Raw genomic sequence first — 26,472 nt, forward strand, 5'->3', positions numbered from 1 at the left:
CCCTGTCTTAAAAGAAAATATTAAAAGAAAGGTGGGGAAGAGGACGTGGCCAGTGGTTAAGTGCCCCTGGGTTCAATCCCCAGAACCAAAAACCAAACCAAAACAAAAACAAATTTAGAAAACTATGGATAGGACAAAAAAAAATGAACAAAAGATCTAGCATATGAACTTACTTTTCATAAACCTTAATCAGTTGCTCCATCAATGTTATATTCATGGTTTCCAGGTAAGATGCCATCTCAGCAACAACAACAGCTGCACTTACCCCATCTTTATCCAAAACGGAAGTTCCACACAGAAAACCTGGGGATTCAAAACCATCTTTAGAAAAGGGGAAAACTTAAACCCATAGTTTCATATTTCTTCAGAAGGACCAGTGACTTTAAGAGCTTAGAAACAGATGAAACCCATCAATACTGAATGTATTCAGAAGACTTTTATGTTTCCTGATGAGACATGAATTTACATATTTCTGAGTTCTCTGCAGTTTTTACAACTTAAAATATAAAGCCAGATGGCAAAAATTCCTCTCTACAGAATTAAAAAAATGTTTTCAATCAAACTTCAAAGATTTAAATATTTACTACATACCAATAGACTCTTCAAATGCAAAAAGGACTTCTTTGCCATTTTCCAGGAGATCTTTTATCCTACTTCCAATCCATTTAAAACCTGGTAACGTTTCCTGAAATGCAGAGGAAGGTACTCTAGTTAAACACAGAGAAAAATCTATCAATAAATGCACATAATTCCTGAGTAGTGGTCTTCTATTAGGCTTTTTGATCCACAATGATTTACACAGTGGTAGACATATAGTCATAAAGGGCCATAAACACACATACTACCACTACTGGTGGTCTACTATTGATACAGTACTAAATGATTTACATAAAATATATCCCATATTTATATGTGGGACAATGAAGTTACAAAGTAAAATAAATCTATACCTATATTATTATCTAAAACATAGGTACTATATTTATTTGTTAAGTACTATTAGTACTATTTACTAAATACTATAATAGGTACTTAATAGCACTATAGTAGCATGATATTTTTTTAAATTTTTTTTATCTATTTATTTATTTTTATGTGTTGCTGAGGATCAAACCCAGTGCCTCGAACATACCTGGTGAGTGCTCTACCGCTGAGCCCCAGCCCCAGCCCCAGCCCCAAAGCATGATCTTTTGTAATGTTCATAAACACTGTTGCCAGAAGAGAGGCTCAGAGATTAAGTAAATTTGCCTAAGATGCAGCATATACAAAATGGAGGCAGGTTTCAATTACACTGCTTCCCAAAAACTGTCCTGTAAGCCATACTACAGTCACTAACATAAGAGAGCCTGTGAAGGTTTTGATTTAGTCTCCCCAAGTAACACATTATCACAACCTATGCTTGAAACAAGTACACCTTTCCACAACACTGTGACCTAAACAAAACCTCCAAGACAGTCACCAAGTCATTCATTAATAATTATATTCGGGAGAACTTTCATCTGATGAGCTTTAAAGACATGCTGTGTTCTAGAGTCAACATATGCACACTAATTCTGGGGTCCATCATTACTAACTTAAATTTCCTAAATCACTTTTCTACCTTCACCAAAAATAAAAATTCTGGCAATCCCCTCAAACCAAAACAAATTTATAATACTGATCTTTAGAATCATGTTATTTTCTTTCTTTTGTGCACTTACTTTTCTTGCTATAGATATAAACAAGAAAACTACTGAAATTCATAATTTTAGGCTTGAATAAATTTTCAGTATCTTTTGCTTTTGGTGTTTTTTGAAAGTCTAAGATTAAAAGCTGTATTTCATAAAAACAAGTACAATTTTCTTTTACTCAGTCAATTATTACTGAGACTTGTTGCTTGAGTGTGACTCAAGGAAAATGCCTGGGGGGTAACACTTAGTTACTGACACCTGGCAAAGATGGTAGAGGAAAAGCAATAAAGCTGGCTTTAGTCCAGGTACAAAATTGTTCTACTTAACTGTTTGCTGTTCACAAACATTAATGATCTGGTTGATACAAAGTCATTCTTCTTCTTATTATTATTATTATGTAAAACCAATGGATTTTTGTTTGCAAGTTTGAAGTCTACTTAAAAGTTTATTAATACCATGCTTGAAGAATCTAAACAAAGGATTGATGGCATTTACAAGCTTTTGGAGTGAAGTCTGTGTTGTGATGAAGTCACTAGATTTTCCATCTGCAAACCAGATGTTGTATGAAATAATATGTGCTAACGTAATTTTTGGAGAAAATCTTGTCTCAGTTAAAAATTCACATACTCGATGAATTTGTCTCTGGGTGTCTAAGTTATAAAAAATATTAAGCAAGTATCAGAAATTTTTTAAAAATGAAGAGATTATAAATGAATTAATGAAAAGTCAGTTTTGGTGGGGTGCCTTTAGTATATACAGGAATATATTTAGAAAAGTAGCACACAGATATTGTTTATTACTTCAAAATGAAATCCTTCTTCAAGTGCAATTGCCTTCAAAATTTTAGAAGAGACAGTAGTGGCTAACATATAAACATTCTTCACATCAGCATTTCTTGGTTTATTTTTCTTCCAGCAATCAAACATCCACCATCCAAATAATGCTGCCAGCTCATTTCCTGTGAAGACTTTCCAACGACCACTGTAGAGAGAAAATTCCAAGTCAAGACCTTTCCAGCTTCTCATTAAAACGTCTTGACTCCAAGACCTACAAATTATCACCCTTCAGATAGGAAAATCCTACAGCTATGAGACTTTAAAAAAAATTTATTCTTTTTCATTTATTTATAACACAAGGATACACTCTGACATTATCACAAAAGCATGGAACACAACCTGCTCCAATTCAGTTTTATAATATGGGACTTATGAGAAAATATTTACTACTACTTCTTTTATAATTGACCTGGGATCTTTAGGGTAGGGATAGTTAAAAGCAATAAATCTTTCTCTCTTCCCCCCATCTTACTTTTTATACTGAGGATTAAAACCAGGGGTACTTTGCCACTGAGCTATATTCCCAATCCTTTTTTTTTTAATTGTTTTTTTTTGAAGTTATAGTTGGACACAGTACCTTTATTTTTTAAACTTTATTTTTATGTGGTGCCGGGGATTGAACCCAGCACCTTGCACATGCTAGATGAGCACTCTACAGCTGAGCCCCAACCCAACCCCCCCTTTTTATTTTTTATTTTGAGACAGGATTATTTTGCTAAGTTGCTGAGGCTCAACTTGAATTTGTGATCCTCCTGCCTCAGCTTTCTGAGTTGCTGGGATTACAGACATATGCCACTACTCCAGGCTGCAATGTCTTTTGGAAGATTATTACAAGGCTAATTTTATTCTTTTACTTAATGAGAAAAAACTGTGAAGACACGTCATATCAAAATGGTGAAAATATACAGCAATCCAGAGGACCAGGATTAGGAAATGATTATATTGATAAAGCAATCTGTTGAAATATGCTGTGGTTAATATTTTCAAACAATTATATAGGAATGAGAGAAATGCTCATAGTATAATTGGTATAGAAAGTAATTAAGATATAAAGCTACATATAGTATGATCATAATTTCACAATTTTATATGAACAAATACATCTTTATTTGAGTAGAAAAAAAGGAAATGTTGAAGTATTGATTTAGGTAGTTATATGGATGGTGGAGTTATATAAGATTTATTTTCTTTCCTATTTTCAATGAACCTGTGAGACTTAATTTTTTGTTGTTGTTGTTTTTAAAAATTGCTTTTCAAAGCTCAAGCTTTTTTTGTGTGTGTGATGCTGGGGTTGAAATCAGGGCCTCATGTATGCTAGTCAAGCCCTCCACAGTGGTCAAAACCATTGTGTTTTATAGTCTCGACCCCTCATAGCTCAAGCTTTAAATCAATTAACAGATTCTACTTACTTCTCCTGAAGTTCTGCCACTGCCAGTCGGTCTGCATCAGGATCTGTGGCTAGCACTATCCGGGCATTTTCTCTTTCTGCCAGTCTCAGAGAAAGTTCCTGAAACAGTAACCCAAAAAGTTAGATTGTATTGAAGAATCTAAATCAATGCTAATATTCCTAAATGTAGGCACTATGTTATTGATATGAATTTTAGAAGGCATACAATTTGGTTAAGTTTAAAATAAGTAGCCTAGAAGTAGTAGAGATTTCAAACAAAACACAATTATACTCCAGTGTAATTTAAATGATATAAACTACAATGGTTTCTGCTTTTGTAAGTAATCTCTAAATTGTCAATAAGTTCTATTTATTCTGATGGTTTAATAAACTAATAATAATTTAAATATTAGAAAAATACCAGTACAGATTCTCCTTCTTCAGGATTTGGGCATTTAACAGTAGAAAAGTCTGGATCGGGATCTTTTTGTTCTGGTACTGGAATTGGAGGCTTAAAACCAAACACTTGAAAAGCCAACTGCACATAGTCATGTCCAACACCATGAAAGGATGTATGCACAAATTTCAAGGTGGTCTTTGAGTTTAATTCCCTGTAAGGTAAAAATCACCAATCAATATCATAAAACTTGCCACCTATGATGTAATTCAAAACACTTAAATTTGAGAAAAAGTGATTAAAGCCTTCAGCAGAGCTGTAAGATATATTTTTAAATATTTTTAGTTATAGTTGGACACAATATCTTTAATTTTTTATGTGATGCTGAGAATTGAACCCAGTGCCTCACTAGGCAAGCACTCTACCACTGAGCCACAAACCCAGCCCTGTAAGATTTTTTTTAAAACTATGTGGTATTAAAGTAAATTTCAGAAGATTTTTAATTCAACTACATTCTCTCTTTGTGGTTCAACTTCCTAACCTGGATTGCTTCCTTCCATATGCTATACCAGTATCCTAACCCAAGCCACTATATATCTCTTGCCAGATCCACTACAAGAACTTCCTAACTGGCCTTTCTTATTCTCTGCAGACTCCTTCTTTTTTTCTTTCAGTCCAGCTTAAATTCCAAGGTATCTAATTTAAATTACCTTCTTTTATTTTCACATTGGATACCCTGATCCTCTAATACCTTACCCTGTGTTGAACCCAACAATGTGCCTTTTTCCAGACTTGTACCAAAATAGCACAATACTGCTAGAGTAAATCTCACAAAAGGGTTAAGAGCTTCACTTTCAAAGGGCATTCAGCACTGTCAGGCAATTTTACTTTGTTACTCAAAAAGCTTACTATTTTCTCTGTAAAATAGTGTGTAAAATCTTTTCTTCTCTCCTATTCCTTTCCTCTCCCTTTACCTAATGCAAACATCAGAAGCCATCTGATGAGAACTTCCTAATCTTTCTACATCTAATCCACAATCTAACAGCATCCATACATATCTTTTCCTTCTTCTGACAACAGAGTGTTTTTCTTTCTCTCAAAGGTCACTGCTCCACTTTGGCTCTGGTTCCCATCTCTTCTCACTCAAGAACTTTATTACTCTAGTCACTCCCTCCCTCCTGCATCATTCCCATTAACATCCAGTCACAGTTTCTTTGGTTCTTCTATAGCAAAACTTTCTACATTCTTACCGACTACTTATTAACCACTCTCTGTAATAAATAAAATTATTAAAGTAAAATAAAAATTTCAAAATATACATAAATGCCTACTATTAATATACTTATCATCTCAATTCAACATTTATCAACATTCTGTCAACTTAGTTTCATTTATGCAAGACATCAAATTACTTTACAAATGCTTTAGAATTTAAAAACATAACCATAATACCAAGTATTACACCCAACAAAATCCACAATTTTTTTTTTTTGTCGTACTGAGGATTGAATCTAGGGACTTCTGCATACTAGGCAAGCACTCTACCAACTAAGCTATATCACCAGGCTCCCCAATCCACAATAATTTCTTAGTATTATTCAATACCCTACCTGTGCTCAAATTTTCCCCAAATGTCTCAAAAATACAATTGGTTTACTTGAATCCAGACCTGAATAAGGTCCACACCATCTGTCTCTCAAATCTCTTGTTATCTAGACATGTTCTCTTTTTCTTCTCCAATCCCCATGCCATTTATTGAAGAAACTAAATCATTTGTTCTGGAGAATTTCCTACATCTTGGGTATGCATATTTCATCCTTTATGTATTAGCATGTTCCACAAACCTTCTTTTTCTGTAAATAGGTAGGTGAATCTAAAGGCAACATTATAGATTATAGATTCAATTTCAAATCTTTAGGCAAGAACAAATGTTGAATCTTGAGGGGAGGCACATGATGTCAATCTTACTGTTAATAGTATTGATTCTTCAGGATTTTGTCATCTTGATCCATCCATCAAAAATTTCCCAATAACTTTTCACCTATAAGTCTTAGTAGCCCTTGATGATCATCACTTTTATTAGTGGTAATAAAATAGTGATATTTTAATTCTTTTACTCCTTCGTAATTAATAGTTGGATTTTTCTTTTAAAATATTTATCCTTCAGCAATTATTTAATTAACCCTGAAAGTCAGTTCATATAGGAAAGACAAAAGAAAATATCTAAGCATTTATCAGTTTGCTGAATGAAAATTCAGAATTTATAAAATTTCAGAATGAGTAATTTCAAATCTAGCAACTCTCGAAGGTGATCTGTGAAATGTTTGCATGGTGTTACTACCAGCCAACAACCTTTTATGTTTAATATCTTAGTTAATTACAATGATTCTTCTTTTTTTATAGTTCTGGGAGATTGAACCCCCGTCTTCAGGTATGCTAAGCAAGAAGCACCCTATCACTGAGCTACTCTGGCAGCCCTTGTTTTGAAACAGGGTTGTGCACACCTGTAATTCCAGCTACTAGGAGGGCTGGAGCAAGAGGATTGCAAGTTAATAGTCAGCATGGGCAACTTAGTAATTATTCTTTTTGATACCCAACTGTCCAATTTTTGGTCTATAAAAGCCCCCATAAAGTATGCTCTTATATCCTTTTGATATGAACCAAATATCTCTCAGTACTTTCTTACTTTATGGCAGAGAAAGGCAGAGACAAAGAGTGACACAGAAATATTAAGATTAATTTCAGAAGTACATTTTTTGTCCTAGTCCTGGATTCATCAATTTCTCTAGGAGCCCTGGTTCCTTTTGGTGGGAAATGCCATTTAGAAACTACAATCTGTGCTTTAAGGTGACTCATAGAAGCCTTTTTAGCAACAGAACTAGTATTTCAGAAAGAAGTAAATAAATCATGAGTTCATACTAATGTTTCAAATCCAAACTTAAAATATAATTTTAGAATTATTTTCTTTTATTTTACATTTACTTCTCTTATACTAAAATCTTAGTTCCTTGTTGACATCAAAATAATTCTCCATGGGCTGGGGTTGTGGCTCAGTGGTAGAGTACTTGCCTAGCTTGTGTGAGGCCCTAGGTTCCATCCTCAGCACCACATAAAAATAAATAAATAAAATAAAGGTATTGTGTTCATTTACAACTAAAAAATATTTTTTAAAATTATCCATTTGTTTTATAATATATCTATGGATATATGTATGCATATCTATATCTATAAAACCATCAATTTTACTAATTGTAGAGATGACAAGTACAAATCAGGTAAGTGATTCTTTTTTAAAAAATAAATTTACTGGAGAAGAGGAGTTGCACAGAAGATGGAAGAAAAACCTCATTGTTATACAAAATACATTTATAATGTTGTGATGAGAAAAAGAAAAAAAGTGTGTCACATTAGATTGGAGAGAAAGGATGGGAGAGGAGGGGAGGAGTAGGGGGGATAGGAAGGGCATCAGAATAGAATAGACATTATGATTGATGTATGTACATTCCATGTATGTATTTTTTTTATTCTTTTTTTAAATTGGTTGTTCAAAACATTACAAAGCTCTTGACATATCATATTTCATACATTAGATTCAAGTGGGTTATGAACTCCCATTTTTACCCCAAATACAGATTGCAGAATCACATTGGTTACACATCCACATTTTTACATAATGCCCTATTAGTAACTGTTGTATTCTGCTACCTTTCCTATCCTCTACTATCCCCCCTCCCCTCCCCTCCCATCTTCTCTCTCTACCCCATCCCATGTATGTATTATATGTCAAAATACATTCTGCTGTCATGTATGACTAAAAAAATTAAAAATAAATCGTATGGTAAAAAAATTTACTTTTTAAATTATGTATACATGACAGCAGAATGCATTTTGATTCATTGTAGGTGTGTGGTTCTTATCCTTCCATATGACCCATTAGAAAATAGTCAAATTTAAAGTCACTTGAAATCTCTCTCTGTGTGATTATGTTTTCAGCTTGATATATAATTAGATTCATTTGTTAATTTGCATTTGCATATAAACACTTTTTTAAAAAGAATTTAATCTTTATTTTATTTATTTGTTTTTACGTGCTAAGGATTGAACCCAGGGCCTCACCAGTGCTAGGCAAGCGCTTTATCACTGAGCTATAATCACAGGGTACATATATTCTTTAAAAAACAAGAACTTAAGTAAGCAAAGATAGAAAATATCATATTTTTTACTTTTTATTTGGTGGTACTAGGAATCGAATCTTCAGGTACTCTGCCACTGAGCTACAACCCTTTTTATTTTTTGAGACAGGAACTCGCCAACTTGCTGAGGTGGGCCTTGAACTTGCAATCCTCCTGCCTCAGCCTCCTGAGTCACTGAGATTACAAGCATGTATCACTGTGCCTGGCTCAAAGTCTTTTTAGATTGACTATAGCTAGCAGTTAGCTAGTACTGTAGCCCACTTCTCATTTTGGAAGGAGAAGCAAACAACTGATAATTTCGATGTTTAAACTTTTGAAAATAGAGAAAAAGCTAAAAATCAATTTTGTGTCATAGGTATCTTACATAAAGGAAATACATACAGTTATAAGTATAATTAGTTTAACAGCTTTATTAAGATATAATTTACTTACTGAACAATTCACCCATTCAAAGTGTACAATGAAATGGTTTTTACTATATTCATAGAGCTGTTCAACCATTAATTACCTCAATTAATTTTAGAACATTCTTGTTACTCCCAAAACAAACTCTAAATCCCATTTTTGTTACCGTCCCAACTCTGATTCCTCCCAGCCATAGGCAACCACTACTCTATTTTGGTCTCTGCAGATTTGCCTATTCTGGACATTTTATATGCACAAAATCATACAATATGTGTTTTTTTTGTGACTGGCTTCTTTAACTAGCATAATGTTTTCAAGGTTTATATACCTATAGTATGCATCAGTACTAAATAATATATCATTATATGATACAAACATTTTATTTATCCATTCATCACTTGATGGATATTTGGGTTACTTCCACTTTTAGTCTATTATGAGTAATACTACTTAGCTATAATTTAATATGATGAACAGAAAATATTTTTATCACTTTTTCTTTCCTCACTTGTTATCCTTATCCTAAGGTAATACCATCCTATATTCCCTTTTGGTTACCTGTAAAAACAGATCTTTTTCAGATCTTCCATGTATCTCTTGCAAATGTCCTGTAGAGGATCTTTCTTCAGTGGACTAGTGTCCACTAAATTATCATTCCAGGAACCATTCCAGGGTTCAACACATTCTTCTATACATTTCAGAATTTCTTTATCATGAGGAGATGTGATTTGAGCACCAGTTTCCCAATAAACCTAGGTGATAGGTGTAGGTAAATATTGTTATGAATGATATATTGAAATACTCAACAGATTTTTCTTAGCTACAATAGAAATCTTTGGCTTTATGAAGAAATATATCAAGTAAATTGAGTAAAAGAATGTCAACATGAGACTAGTAAATACCAAAATACACTGATGATGATTCCACAGAGACTCAATAATAAAATAATTATGTATTACTTCCGTTTTTAAGAATTTACTTGGAAAACAATACAAGTAAAATATAAGCAGGGCATCAGGATAATATTAGAATATGCATATTCCACAGTACCCAAACATACTCTTAGGTTTATAACTGTATATTAGAGATAATCTAAGAAACCACAAAATATCCCATAAAACTCCATACTATTAAACTTAACATTATAAAATGATTCTATTTTGTGATACAGAAGCTGTTTTCTATCATAAATTAAAGTAGAATTTATGTCACACCAAATAAAATCCATATCAGGAAATATAATTAACATGTCAATTATCCACATACATTTCAATAAGCTTTCAGTTTGTCAAATACTTTGATAAAAACAGTATTAGGAACAGTTACCAAAAAAGCAAAAAATATAAATTCCAATAATTCACAAGATCTCAAAATTAAAAGAGACTTTGCTTAGAGAATATCTATGCTGGATTTCTACCATGTATATGATATGAATTCTCTCTACTGCACCCCAAATGAAGAAAAGACATATATACTTGAATATGTACTACATACTAAGCTCTATGTCAAGAAATATGGTGAACTACATAGTTTAAAAATTCTTGTTCTTATGTAAAATTATTGTGTTCAATTAAAAATAAATATACATTTTTAGGGGCTGGGGTTGTAGCTCAATGGTAGAGCGCTTGCCTCACATGTGTGAGGCACTGGGTTCGATCCTCAGCACCACATAAAAATAATAAAGGTATTGTGTCTCTCTACAATTAAAAAATAAATATACATTTAAAAATTGTTCTAAAAGCAAACAGCTCTAATTAAAGATAAAATAGAAAAAATATTAACTTAAATATATAGCTTAATTCACAAGAGGACAGGAAAAACTCCAGGCAGTCCCCACTGCCTGGAAAAGGAAAGAATTGAAACTCAGAGTGATAAGCTTGTAGGGGTAATACTGGGGTTTGGGAACTGTTGATTTATCTGGCTTCTGCATTGTAATGCCTATGTGCAAGGTAGTGAGCTGGAATTGAGATTCCCCTAATAAGAACGGGAGTCTTGTGGTGGAATGAGATGGACATCATTACCCTAAGTACATGTATGAAGACACAAATGGTATGACTCTAATTTGTATACAACCAGAGATATGAAAAATTGTGCTCTCTCTATATAATATGAATTGTAATGTACTCTTTTTTTTTAAGAGAGAGAGAGAGAGAGAGAAATTTTGTTTATTTTTTTAGTTTTCGGCAGACACAACATCTTTCTTTGAATGTGGTGCTGAGGATTGAACCCAGGCCGCACACATACCAGGCGAGCGCGCTACAGCTTGAGCCACATCCCCAGCCCTGTAATGCACTCTTGTTATCATATATAACAAATTAGAATAAAAAATAATTTAAGAAATGAGAGTCTTGAAATGTTTCCCTCTTAGTCAAAGAGAACAGAAAGAGGCCTGTTCACTGTTGTAGGGAGATCATGAGGAAGCAAGTCTATTTCTTCTTGGGTTTTGGGCAATTAAAAATTTTTTTTTAGCTCTTTGTCTACTTCCTGGTTTCAAATCCCAAGCTACTTCCATCACGATGTTCTGCCTCCCCTTGGGCCCAGAGCAACAGAGTTGGCCATCTATGGTCTGAGACCTAGGAAACCCTTTAGAATCTGACTTTCTGGAGGAACTGAGTCCCAGAGAGGATGCTTCTGAGCAAATAGTGTGAGTCCCACTAACGTTAAAGCTAGAGGTGTTGCCTGGCCATTTTGAGCAGACATGAAAAAGCATTATCACTCTGGTAGGGCCACTTGACTCTGATCTTCATGAGAATGTAAGATTGCTACTACAAAGTGGGTGCCTCAGCAAATATTTTTGCACTTGGTTTACTTGGTTTATGTCTTGTTTTAACTGTAAATTAAAAAGTATAGCAGCCATGGACTCATAGGCTTATAACCAATGACCCATCAGAGGGTCACCCTATAGAACAAACCATCTAGATAAGAAAAAAATAACTACCAAAGGAGTAGGGAAGTATAGATGGTATGGCCAAAGTCAGTGATATGAGAAATCAGTTAATTCCTCAGAGGCAAATGCAACAATCAGGGCTGTGGTCCATCCTACAAATCCTCCTTTTATATAATCAAGGAACTATCTTTAATTGGGTCTTCTAGAAGTAGAAGTTGAGATGAATTTCCAGTCAGAAATTCCAGAAAATTCTGACCAACCAGAGTTGTAAAAAAGTTGGGACTGAATATAATGAGCCAAATGAGAACTGGAATGATATAAGTGAAGAACTATAGTAGATATTCTTGGTACCCATTCAGATCCCCCTAGCCAGACCTAATTTATCTATCATTTAGCTGCTACATTGCCTACAGCTGCCCCATTCTCTGGAGAACATTCCTTGTCCAAAAGTCCTTGGGAAGTTTACCCATCACCACCAGCTACTCTTGGTCAATGACTAACATGGGGGTATGAACCTCAAAATGGGGCCAGCTTGGTGATGTCCTGTGATGCACACATTTCATTCCATCTCTCCTATAAGACTACAATGAATCTAAATTTCAGCTGAGACCACACAGTTGCTTGATTTTCACCCTACTATCACTCCACCCTCTACCTGCTTCTCTCACTTTCCTTTTCCCAAGAGTATTCCCTTAAAAAGCCACTTTCACAGAAATTCTCATCTCAACTTCTGCTTCTGAAAGACCCAAGGGAAGATACTATCTCTGATCATATTACTTCCCTACCTGTTTCAGGGGTGAATACTATTAGAAATCTTTTGTTTATATGCTTGTGTGGTTTACTATATATGCATGAATATGTGAATAATACACAACATTGTTTGAATATTTATGAACTTTATATAAATTGTATTATTCCCCTCCCCCAAAATTTCAAATGTGAGAATTGATAAGTTAACACAGAAATTGCTCCCAGTCAGTGAAACCCTTGAGGTTCTGGCAGACATTAAACAAACTTGCTCGGGAGAGATGCTCCCACATTCCAAGCTGCAAAAAAAAAGGATTCTCTGTGTAAACCCTGAAAAGCTCATAGTGAGAAAACTATAAAATAAGTAAAGTTCAGGAGTCCAAGGTTTACCTTGTATCCATTGTCTTCCTTGCGGTTGTGAGATGCAGTAATCATCACACCAGCAACTGCTTTGAGCTCCTGGACTGCATATGGCTAAAAAATAACAACATTATATTTCCATTTTGTTTCATTTGTTGTGAGAAGAACTTTGATTAAATAACAGAAAAAGACATTATGGCTTAAATGACCTAAACCTTATCAACTCCACGTTGATTGGGTGGAGTCCATTTCTAAAATATGTGGTTCAATAATCATCCAATTGTTAGACTGAACAGCTTTCCCAGTCTTGTTTAACTTAGTCCTATAAGCATTTCTTATTCTTTTGTTTATTTGCCAATATTTAATGAACACCTACTATATGTCAGACATTCCACCAAACTCTGGAGATGTGAAAAATAGAATCATAAAATATTGGAGTTGGAAGTAAATTTAGAAATCATCGAATCCATTACACTTTACATTGAGGGTTATCCAACATAATACAATCATTGGTAGAAGATTCAAAGGGAGAGCATAAGTTTCTTGCTTTCCAATTTAAAGATTTTTAAATATACTATGTGGCCTCTATGTCATATATATAAGGGTCAACTCACCATATTCTCTCCCACAGTTAATTCTTAGATTGTATTTCCCGTCTCAGTAGTAGCTATTATTTGTTACCTTCGGATAGTTCTCCTTCTGTTTCTACCATCATATCTGACTGCCCTCCTGGATCACAGTTGTGGGAGGGCAATGTTGAATACATGAGCCAGATCTGATCACAGCAATCTATTCCCTTGGTATGATTCAGAAACTGTTTCATCAACCAAACCTGATCAGAGTCTTTCTCCAAAATATTCTGGCTATAGTTAGTCAAGAGTGCTTTTCACTTAAGTCATGGTGATAAAAGGGTGTGAAATCTGGGATTGCTAAAAATACCTCCCCTACCAGCTAAAGCAAATCTATCTGCAATGAGAGAGAAAAGCCAACACAGTAGGATTGATGCTGACTGGAAATAACTACTCAGTGACAGAATCTTACAGAAATGGTCTATATTTCTAGATTCTCCCTGGCTTCTATTATTTTATTTTATTTTGGTATCAGGAATTGAACCCAGGGGTGCTTAACCACTGAGCCACATCCCCAGCCCTTTTTATTTTTTATTCTGAGACAGGGTCTCACTAAGTTGCTTAGTGCCTCACAAAGTTGCTGAGGCTGGCTCTAAATTTGCAATCCTCCTGCTTTAGCCTCCCAAACCACTGGGATTTCAGGTGTGTACCACAGTGCCCAGCTTCCATTATTCATCAAAAATACATATATATATTTATAAACATATATTTATATATATACACACACACACACATATATATGCACACACATATATGTATATTAGCAATTACTTTGATTCTTTTTTTTTGAGGGCTGACACAGAGTTTATTGAATTAGATTTTTCTATTTACAACTGAGATCACATCTACATACTATTCTGCTAGTCTACATGGGTACATTATCTCTAACAAATTTAAGACTTATGATGAATGGGCTCAATCATACAAAAACACACTCACACACTCATACTAATTGTTTTAAAACAGTAGTGCATACATTAAACTCCTCCTATAAAGCCAGCTTTGATTAAAAACCACTAGTTTCAAAGATCTGTCTCTGATTTTGAAGATGAACAAAGATACACACTGTATGATTCTAAAATCTATTTTAGCCATTTTGTACAGATGCTAGCTTATCAGACTACAGTATATGTTTTTTAAAAGGACTCTGATGAGGGGCACCATCTGGTGTTAACTTTAACCAGACAGTTGGCTTCCTCCCCCTCCCCCCAAAAACCTTTGGCCAAGAGTTCTCCACTATAAAGATTGAAAGGACCTGGTGACACTACAATCATCAGTCCCATTACTGCCTGGAGGCAACAGAAGCAGGCCCACATCCTCCTTTAATTCTACCACACTATGCAACTTGTAAATGGTTCTGAAATTAGAACATTTACCACTGAACTTAAACACTTAGGGGCATGGAGAGTCAGCTGGAACAAGGGGAAAGTCATAGGTGGGTTGGTAAACAGGTAGGTACATGAAAAGCCAAGCTGCTCTGTCCAACACCAGTGTAAGTGTGTGCTTTATTTGTCATCATCCTGCTCTTGGTTTTTGTCACAGAAGTTGTTGTAGTGGTTTTGGGATACATTTACAGAGCAAAGGTGGAAAATGAGGTTGACCGCCGCATTCAGAAAGTTTATAAAACCTACAATGGAACCAATCCTGATGCTGCTAGCAGGGCTATTGATTATGTACAGAGACAGTTGCACTGTTGTGGAATTCATAACTACTCAGACTGGGAAAATACAGATTGGTTCAAAGAAACCAAAAACCAGAGTGTCCCTCTTAGCTGCTGCAGAGAGACTGCTAGTAGCTGCAATGGCAGCCTGGCCAATCCCTCTGACCTCTATGCTGAGGGATGTGAGGCTCTAGTTGTGAAGAAGCTACAAGAAATCATGATGCATGTTATCTGGGCAGCACTGGCCTTTGCAGCAATTCAGCTGCTGGGCATGCTGTGTGCATGCATCGTGTTGTGCAGAAGGAGTAGAGATCCTGCTTATGAGCTCCTCATCACTGGCGGAACCTATGCATAATAGACAACACAAGCCTGAGCTTTTTTAGTCTTGTTCTGATTTGGAAGGTGAATTGAGCAAGTCTGCTGCAGTTGGCCTCCTGAGTTACTTTGATTCTTAAGCCACTAATTATATTTCTAACAAATCACTACAATATTTTATAGAAACATTTTCTATTGCTCAAATTTTTGGTAAATCATCTGGACATTATATTTTAAATTTTAGAATATTTTAAAAATACAAATTAAATTTATTTAATGATTATATGCTTATTCCAGTTTCTATTTTTTATCAGTTTTAATGTATCAATTGTTATTCTAGGAAACTGGCCAATTCATTTAAGTTTGCACATTAATTTGTGTTATGTTGTTCAGAATGTTGTGATTTTCTTAATTCCTATTTTATTTATTATGCTCTCCTTTTAATTTTTAAATTTATGCCTTCTTTGTTTCTTGAGCACCCTTTCCAGGGTTTTATCTGTAATTCTATTCAGAGATCTAACTTTTTTAAAAATTTTGTTTTTAGTTATAGATGGACACAATATGTTTATATTGTTTGCTTATTTTTATGTGGTGCTGAGGATCAAACCCAGTGCCTCACATGTGAGAGGCAAGCGCTCTGCCACTGAGCCCCAGCTCCAGCCCCAGAGTTCTAACTTTTGCTTTTTAAGCAGCTGATATCTTCTTTATTTTTTATTTACTTGATTTTTTTCTCATACCTTTATTATTTCATACCTTTTACTTAATTTGGATTTATTTAGTTTTAGCACAAACATATTAAGTTAACTGCTTAGCTAATTATTTTCTAATCTTTTTCCCTAATATACTCATTAAAACTATAAATTTATCTTTACATGGGGCTTAGCTCTAGCCCCAAATTTTTGCTATTTATTGTTTTCATTATAGCTCAGTTTTAAATACAGGCAATCTTTGCTTTGCACAGTTCATAAACATAGATTTCTACTACCATATTGTTGTTAAATAGTACCAGTCTCCTAAAAACAGGTTCAAATTCAGATATCATGGTATATTAACCACTTAAGCACAAATGTGGTTGCTTACTCCTCAGTCCATAAATCACTATTTCCACCATGATCAATGACCAACCACATCACTCTTTTAAATCCTGTAGTGTTAGTCACAAATAGCAAAGCATGTACCTATGTTGCCTCTTTATTTCCCAGTGATAAATCTACATGACAGTTATTTTCCAGTGATTAATCCACATGACAGTTTACCAAATTACATAACTAAAAATGGGTATTGGCCAAAGAAGATGAAAGTGCTGCAAAGAAACAAAAAATGACAATGGTAGAAGGGAAATTTGAGTTGAATAAATGGAATTATAAAAGAAACAGTCAGGAATGCTTACGCTGCCACATTTAAAATGCAACCAAAGGATCTCACCATCCGAAGGTGAACATATAGAGGAAATGAGGAATGGGGTTGTGATTAAACAGAATGCAAAACATTTCAGAAGAAGTGATATAAGCAAAGCACTTTTAAGGCAAAATAGATTAAAGGAACTCTCAGAGATATTTCACTACATAAAATAACAAAGGATAAAATGTTTGAAGCTGATCCAAACTTACAAAGATATATAATAATTTGCCAAGGCATGCAAAAGATGCTCACTCATATTTAAAGTTAATGACAGGCAGTAAGTAATATTTAAATATTCTTGGTAAGTTTTTTTAAAAACAAAGTAATAAACACTTTACTTCTCAACATCTCTATTGTTTTAAATTATAATATACTAACTATTGTTTTTACCATTTTTTCCTTTCCTTAAATATTTTTTTAAAATATTTTTTTAGTTGTTGATGGACCTTTATTTTATTTATTTATATGTGGTGCTGAGAATTGAACCCAGGGCCTCACACATGCTAGGCAAGTACTTTTACCACTGAGCCACGACCCCAGCCCTCCTTAAATATTTTTAACCAAGAGTAAACTTTGGTGTTTTTAATGTTTTGTCCAGATATTTTAAAGGTCATAGAACAGCTGTAGCTGTTTATTGATTATTAAGATTACTTTGCATGCTTTTAGCTTGCACAGCTGCCTTTACAATTCTATAGCACCATTCAAAAGGACTGTCTGTACCTCTCATCTTCATTGTGGTATCTTCCTTAGCCATGAATTATTTATCAATGTGTTTTAAAATTTCTAAACATAGAGAATTTGGGAGGAGTTTTTTACTTCTAATTTTATTGTATTGGAGTCCAAGTATATAGCTTGTTTGCTTTTTTGGGTACTGAGGATTGAACCTAGGGGTACTTTACCACTGAGCTACATCCCCAGTCCTTTTTATTTTTTGTTTTTGAGACAGGGTTTCACTAAGTCACTGAGGTTGGACTCAAACTTGCAATACTCCTGCCTTAGCCTCTGGAGTCACTGGGATTACAGGTGTGTGCCACAGTACCTGATAAGCAGTTCTCTGGCATTTGTTGAGACTTCTTTTGTGACTCTGCTAAATAATAATGTACATTCTACCATCATGGAATGCAGAGTTTTTACACACACACAGACACACACACACACACACACACCCCAGACCTGTTAACATTGTGCTCAAAGCCACCTATCCGCCTGATTAATTAATTTCTGAAAGAAGGGTATTGAAATTTCCCACTATGACTGTGACTTCTCAATTCTTGATCAAATTCTTTGTGGTTCAACAAATGATTGATGAAATGAAAATAAACTCAGAGTAAAATTTGTTTTCCTTCCTTTGGTTTCTCATATCACTCAATACAAAACCTTATTTATGACAAAGATTTGAATCCTAGTTGATTTAAAAAATATTTTCAAGGGCAGCAAACTGAATGATCACTAACACAACATACTTACTACAAAAGGTGTAGGAACATATCTTGAAAAAAGGTACACAGGAACATCTTTAGCCAACAAGACTGCAGCAGTGAGTTTAGCAAGCCTAAAAATAAGAGAGATCTCACTTAGTCTTTAGTTTACCACTTTTTATTATTTTTATTTTATTTTATTGGTACCAGGGATCCAACCTAGGGGCATTTAATCATTAAGCCACATCCCCAGCCCTTTTTGTATTTTATTTGGAAACATGGTCTTGATAAATTGCTTAGGGCCTCACTAAGTTGCTGAGGCTGGCTTTGAACTCATAATCCTCTTGCCTCAGCTTCCCAAACTGCTGGGATTATAGGCTTGTGCCACAACACCCAGCTTAGTTACACCACTTTTTAAAAATCAAACTTTAACATAAATAAATGTTTCATATTCCAATTACTCTGAATATATGGTATCTTAATATAAACCAGATTTTATCATCACTGATTATTTTAGCATATGCTCCAACTTAAAAATGTTAAATAAGTTTTTGTGTTTTTTTTAAAGAAGCTTTGGGCTATGGATATAGCTCAGTGATAGAGAGCCTTCTTAGCTAAGCTTTGCAAGCTGGCTTTGTTCCTCCCCAGCACCACACAAAAAGAAAAACAAAACCAACAAAAAATAAGCAAAAAAACCAAAAACAAAACAAAACAAAAAAGCCCTCAAAACTAAAAGGAACTTAACAATTAACAGAACTGACATTACAATTCTTCTTTTGCTCTCAAATCATCTTTTGTTGAGTATTTTACTAAGAAATATAACCTGTAACAGGAATGTAATAAAGTAACAGGAATGGAGGAAAGTGAAATAAAACAAATCCAAAATGTATAAATACCCCTAAAAAGAAAATATCACATCATAATTATCTATTATGAAAAAAACTCTAAAAATAACCAAATAAGATTTTAATGCAAGAATACAAGCTACATAATCATTCCTACCCAGTGCCATCACCAATGTTAATTTATAAGCTACAATATTATTCTCAATGTGACCTTTAAGTATTTGAACATTTTACTTCTTTCTGTAAAATGAAACCTTATCTTTGAAATACTTTTATTTCTCTTTCAGCTCTAAAATAAACATTGTCATGTGTTCACACTTCTGTTTGACAGTCTCCTGCTTCAGAAATCCTACTATTGGAAAAAAGAAAATTCTTGTTTTAGTCCACTTCAACTTAATATTTGAAACAAATTAACACTGTACCTCTGGCTGCTACAGCTGCTAGTTACTTGACCCCGAGTGTCATATCCAACAACAAAGCCTCTCTGCTTGAAGTCTGAGAAACATCTCTCAAGGTATTTGTACATCCCCTGAAGCAAATAAATACAAAAGATCAGTTCCTGCTAAATGCTTGCTTGTGTATTATAAGACTTAAAATCTCTTTATGTTTGGTGTGCATCTTACTGGCTTCTGCCTTTATGCTCATGTTTACTAATGTGGACACAATATTGTTCAATCTACAAATGTGAGTTGACAAACATTTTGTGGATTTTTAGACACATTTAATACGATACAAATATCAATTTAGTAACCATAAAATCCATAAAACAGGAGGGGAAAAAAGATGAAAGCTATGAGTCAATGGGCTAAAATATATTGTTGAAGAGCCAAAAGAACTCGTTTCTTGCTTCAAGGCTCTAGAAAACAGAATTTTAACCATTTAGGCCCTTGCTAAATCATGCCATTGAAGCTAACCAAAAGATCTGACCTATTTATGACACAAATATTTTTAATTAGCCACACAGTTCTTCACTGGCACATTTTTTAAGATGGCTGATACCACTTATAATTTTTTGGTTTTAAAATTTTACAGGAAAAGAAGTCAGACTAGAAAAATCTGACAAAAAAATGAAATATTTCACATTGCAACTATAGCAATGATAAAATAAAACCATTTATCTTAGAAATGATTTGCTAACTTTAATAAACATTTCATCTCTAAAAATAACACTTATATCCTTATAGTTCTTTAGAATTACACACAAACACATATCTACACAAGGATAGAAAATTTAATCATTATAACAACCCTGAAAAGAAATGCAAATACCATTTTTGTCTGTCTTAAAATTTCTTTTAAAAAAGAAGAAACAGAATAAGTCTAAAGCTCCATGTAATCACTTGTCCAAGGCCTGTCATTCAATTAAAATTTAAGTTATTAAAGTTTATTGAAGACCTATGATAAAGCCCCAGTGACTTCCAGTACATGGGTCTTTCAAGTACACTTATTTCTTCCAACTACTCCCTATGAGTGACTGGGTGATGGAGACAGATTAATAGAGCCCAAATGGGCTAGTTTCACCAATTTCTTTCTAATGATGACACTATCCTAAATCTTATAGACCCTCATATTATTATCTACTATGAGAATCCATTTTATCTTATTCCCTCACATGCAAAGTATGAAAAGGGTTAGGCCTTATGAACCAGATCTCATTTGGCCTGGTTTATGAGGAAACTCAATATATACATAAAAAAGACTGAACTATTAGCATTTCTGGTGAGGACAAGAAAGGATATGAAGAAGGGGAAGGTAGAGAAGGTGACAAATATCCTACCTACCCAGTGCTAACCTGTCTTCCCTTCTTCAACATCCCCTGCATATAAGCCATTGGCTTTAGAACAAGGATAAAGATGATTTCCTGTTTGGCAGTATTGACTAGAATAATGTCCACTGAGGTATTCTATAGCCTGGAAGTATTTTTACTATATGCTAAATGCATTACTGGCCTCAAAGGTGTGGTTCCTTCAAACAGTGAGGATAATTTACTGGGAAGAGAAGCAATTTGTTTCTAAAATAAGTTTCATAAAAATGGAGAGAAATAAAAACAAATTATATTTTGTTATAAAAGAACTCTCAAATGGCTTTGGAAAACCATATTTAAGTAGAATATTTTCAACTAAATTTTCCATACTCTGGTTAACCTTTATGAATACCAGATGCCAAAATGAGTAATTATCTTCTTTCTAAGTTTGCTTGTTTATGTTATCTGGACATGTCAATTTATCCATTTCTTGGTTTCAAATGCAAAGTTAACTCTGGCAAGAAATGACAATGGCTACCAAAATAACTCTTAATCAGAAACTTAGTCTGTGATCTTGAAGATACAAAAATTACTTCTAAGATAAATCTCAGGCAAGAACAAACGTCAGAATTTGGTCTATACTCTTTACTTACAGGAGAATACCTTCCCAGACAAAAGGCTCCTCCTCACTGGCTTTTTTTTTTTTTAAAGAAAGACATTACCTAATTTATAAAGCTGAATGACAGAGTAAGAAAAAGTATAATTCATAATACTTACCTGTGTTGATTGTATTACTGTAAGGTCATTAATATAGCAAAATCCTGCCCCCATAGCAGAACGAAGTCCTGCAGTCCCAAAAGTCATTCGGCAGCAAAGACGATCTCGCAACTCCTTATTCATCCCATTCCGTAAAAGATTTTCAATCTGCTCTTTTGTTTTAGGATTCTACAAAAGAAGTTAAAGCAAAAGAAGTTAAAGCTAAATCAGGATTAGAGTCCTAACATCAAAGTCTTCTAAGGGTCCAATATGCATATATCACAAGGTTTTACATTTACTACAAATTCCATAGTGCTACTTATTAAATTAGTATATAACATAAACACAATACCTGGCATTTATTGAGTCCCACAAGGACAGGGCCCATTAAAGGTAATTTACATGCTTCTGATTTTTAGAACATTCTTAAATAACATACTCAAGAATGTTCTTCTAAACAATTTGATAAACTTAAGAGCCAAGGATCCAAAATAAACTTGTCAAAAATGACATCATTTAGAATCTATATTGTTTTTTTTTTTTTTTTTTTTGGTACCAGAGATTGAATTCAGGAGCACTCAACCACTGAGCCACATCTCCAGCCCTATTTTGTATTTTATTTAGAGACAGGGTCTCACTGAGTTGCTTAGCACCTCACTTTTGCTGAAGTTGGCTTTGAACTCATGAGCCTTCTATCTCAGAGATTATGGGTGTGAGCCACTGCGCCTGACTAGAATCTTTAATAAATTTTAAAAGAAATATGACTGCTACTGAATAACACCATCAAAACATGCCTACCAATCACCTTACCTAAACCTCTGCAAATCCAAATAACTTGATAAACCTTACTACTCTTTAGAATCATAGAAAACCTTTTAATTTATCTATAGCTGAACATAGAAAGGTCTTAGATATCAAACATATTATGTTGAATTTTCAAAATAGGTTGAGAGGCAGGGCAATGCCGACATCCATATTTTAGGATTCTGTATTTCACTGGCATGTACTTCTTCAACTTGTTTTCATAAATCTTAAGGATATCTATGACTGAAAACAGTGCTTTACCAAAAAGTTGCAGATTTGGGGCTGGAGGTATAAGTTCAGTGGGTAAAGCGTGTGGTTTACATGTACAAGGCCCTTCATTCACTTTTGAGATTAAAAATATAAATTAAACAGTAGCATATTTTAAATAGAAATGAAATTATAATATCAAATAAAACTTAAATGGAAATTTCTAATATTTTCTTTTTGGAGAGTTAATTTACCAAGAAAATAAGGTAAAATACAACTTCTCTTTCAGGTTAGTATAAATTGAGTCTGTACTATTTATCTCTTCTATATCTATAGACTATAATGAATATTCAGAATTAGAATCCAAGGCAGCTAAAAGGTGCTATTAGAGTATATTTATACTTACAAAGACAAAATATATCAATATATAATTTAAACAATACAGTTTTCTGTTTATGTGGAAATTAAAGTAAACAGAGTACATGGTCAAACTAACAACAAAACCATGAAAATTCTGGTTAACTGAAATTTTAATCTAGTTAAAATTGATAGATATTGAAAATATATATAATATATACATATATATGTGTATATATATACATATATATATATATATATATATATATACTTACACTCAAGAAGTTTCCATTTTAAATGGCACAAACTAAAACTACACTGCTTACATAAAAAGATGCATAGCTCTTAAAAGAAAAATCTAAACAATAACAATATCTGAGTTACTAGCATATAATTCCAAAGTCTAAGATATCACCAGATTTGATAAAGACATCAAAGAGATTCAGAGAAGGTCAACACTTAAAGATTGGCACAAGAACAGCAAAAATTGAATGGATTTTTCACACATAGGAGATCTACGGCATTATGATACAGTCAGAGAGACTGCAAATCGGGATGATCTTTTTGGAGTGATTTTAAAGCAAAGCATTAAATTTTAAACTGCACATGCTTATTGGCTCCCAGATTTTTCTGACCATGGCAATATCTTCATACAAACAAAAATATTTAAACAAGAATATTCACTGCAGCATTCCTACTAGTAGTATCATTATTCCACTACATAGACAAAATTTACACAAGGAGCCCAGTAGTACTAAGCTAGTACTAGAGATTTACTCAGGATTTGAACCTACACCGGTCTGGACTATATTAAGAACTGTATTATCTCACTAAAACAAAATAACTCCATTGAGCAGGTTAATAATGCTTCTCATAATAATTTAACTTCAGCTACAAAGCAAAATAATATTTTGTTATAGCTATAAAATATAAAAATGATACACCAGACACAAATGCTATGAACTTACTGAATTTCCTAATGTTTAACTGAACAGCTACTAGGGTAGGGCCTGAAAATTCCATTTCCTACTACAAACCTCACAATGAAATTCCTGGTTCTTACAAGGTTTGTAGGGTTGAGAAAATAAAAACAGATAAAGAATCATGATGCATTAAACATAATTAATAAACTTGTATGATAAGATGAGATAAATAATTATGATAGCCATTTAAAATCTACTTTAAATTCAGATTTCTCTACTATTTAACAGCCAGATATCAAATTACAAACTTTAAAAAATATAACTTAAAAAAACTATCTATGTAGCCACACTATCTTATATTTTTCCATTCAGGTAATACATTGCATTTGTATTTTGTTGCTAAAATCTTAAGATTTAATGAACTATAAGCAAATTATTATTATTTTGGGGGGGATTGGGTACCAGGGATTGAACTCAGGAGCACTCAACCACTGAGCCACATTCCCAACCCTATTTTGAATTTTATTTTGAGATAGAGTCCCACTGAGTTACTTAGTGCCTTGCTTTTGCTGAGGCTGGCTTTGAACTCGAGATCCTCCTGCCTCCCAAGCTGCTGGGATTACAGGCATGCACCACTATACCTGGTTTAAGCAAATTATTTTCAAATGCAATTTCCATGCAGAATTCAGATACAGTAAATGAAAAGGAAAGCAGAAGAATTTGTAGAATAAGAGGTATGTGTATATTTATATACCATCCAGAAATATTCATTTTTTTTTTAGCAAAAAAGGGCTAAAAATCATGATCCTCTGACTATAGCTATGGGTTGTTTGAGTATTTTATGTACATATTGTTTAATTTTTATGGTCAAGCCAGTTAAGTATTCATGATGGCTGAGAAAAACAACTACTTGTATGTCTATGTGAATACTTTTCATCTCACAAACTGCCTTTCTTTTCCTACTTACAGAAAGCTATTAATATGATCTGAATTTATAAAACATACTAAAGTTTTCTCAAATATAAATTATTGTTTGCTTTTTAAATGTGCTTTCTTATTCACAATTTATTCTGTACCTAAGGACAAGAGAAATCAGTCAGGGAAAAAAAGAATAATAAAATTAGTCAGCTGGCACCAATTATTTAAAAAGTACCCCTAAAACTGTACGTAGTAGCTATTAAATTAACATATTTCAGAATGTACCTATTGACCCATTACATAAAATGAAAATTATTTAGAAGTAAATACGTTCAATCTGAACTAAATTTACTCTTATCTGGCATCTTAGATTCCTAATAATTTTAGTAGCCCCCAAAAGGAATCCTGGAGAAAATCCAGAGAGATTTTAGTGACCCCTAGCATTTTCTGTACTAGCATTTTCTATATTTCATTCATAATGAATAAAATAATTGTTTAGTATGAAATCAGTAAGTTGAAGAATATAGAATTAAGTTTGTTCATTATTTTCAAATTTTACCTGTATACCAAAAAATGTAGATAACCTTTAAGTTCTAATCCAATGGATTGCTGTAACTTTATATGGCTGAAATGAAGAAAAGAAAGTGTCCTCTTACATAATACTCATGGAGGTTTTTCCCATATTGTAGAACCATAAGGCCCAATTCAAAGAAAATATGCAAGAAATTATTTTTAAAATGTTAAACATATAGAAGGGTTTCTTTTAACAAATATAACTTTTTACAGACGTTCATAGATGTGAAGAAAGCTACATGTCAGACCAAAATCACACCAACTCTTCCTGCCATCAAATCAAAGTATCAGCATTCACTTAAGGATCATTTTGGACTCATCAAAGCTTTCTGAACCTATTGTGTTAATAACTAGGGACTCCTGCATTATTTATACACAATAAATACAAACATATATAAAAGTGTGTAAAAAAAAGCGATCAAGTTTGCCAATGAGGAATTTATCTTTTTTCTATTTTATAAACCTAATAGTTTTATACTTCCTATACAACTTGAATCTATTTTATTAATATTCTAATACTAGATCCAACAGCTTAGAAACAATCTAAACCATGACCTTCATTATTTAGAAGATTGGAACAGATCTAAAAGAACATGATATATGTTAACAACCCCAAATCCTAATATTGTTATTCATGTAAGGCAGCAAATATACAAAATTGACTCTTTAGTCACTCGAATACATCAAAAGTTATAAAACTACAGATAATATTCTAAAATATCACTGTTAAAAACTTGTGCCTAAATAACAAATATTAATTTAACATAACTTCAGAGGAAAAAAATGTAAAGTTTCTTTTTAAACAGAAGTTAAAATAGGAAACTGCAATCTGAAAAGCTGAAGGGTGAACACAGCTTGACATTTACTTCTGAGCATCAGCCAGCTTGATTTCCAGAGTTCTGGAGTAGGGCAGGTTTTCCAAATCAGATGCTTCCTTATTAAGTCCAAAATATAGTCATGCTAAACCAATCAATGTTTTTCATTTAAAGGATTTTTGTATAATTTTAAATTTAATTTCCATATTTTTAAAATTTGGTAGA

General features: G+C 33.4%; 1 protein-coding gene and 1 pseudogene across 1 annotated transcript in view; one reads left to right on the forward strand and one right to left on the reverse strand.

The window, feature by feature from the left end:
* The window catches only part of Pgm2l1 (phosphoglucomutase 2 like 1), a 62,629-nt gene that overhangs the window by 13,005 nt on the left and 23,152 nt on the right, over window positions 1–26,472 (reverse strand). The window contains exons 2-11 of the mRNA XM_077796873.1: window positions 21,672–21,839; window positions 19,573–19,679; window positions 18,355–18,439; window positions 12,913–12,996; window positions 9,447–9,640; window positions 4,315–4,504; window positions 3,916–4,013; window positions 2,471–2,651; window positions 592–685; window positions 174–303 (exon numbers count right to left, since the gene is read on the reverse strand). Of these exons, the coding sequence (XP_077652999.1) occupies window positions 174–303; window positions 592–685; window positions 2,471–2,651; window positions 3,916–4,013; window positions 4,315–4,504; window positions 9,447–9,640; window positions 12,913–12,996; window positions 18,355–18,439; window positions 19,573–19,679; window positions 21,672–21,839 (1,331 nt within the window). The remainder of the gene's footprint in view (window positions 1–173; window positions 304–591; window positions 686–2,470; window positions 2,652–3,915; window positions 4,014–4,314; window positions 4,505–9,446; window positions 9,641–12,912; window positions 12,997–18,354; window positions 18,440–19,572; window positions 19,680–21,671; window positions 21,840–26,472) is intronic.
* On the forward strand, window positions 14,381–15,606 carry LOC113175241 (tetraspanin-3 pseudogene; annotated as a pseudogene).

Source organism: Urocitellus parryii, chromosome 4 (genome assembly GCF_045843805.1).
Source record: "Urocitellus parryii isolate mUroPar1 chromosome 4, mUroPar1.hap1, whole genome shotgun sequence".
NCBI classification, from domain to species: Eukaryota; Metazoa; Chordata; class Mammalia; order Rodentia; family Sciuridae; genus Urocitellus; species Urocitellus parryii.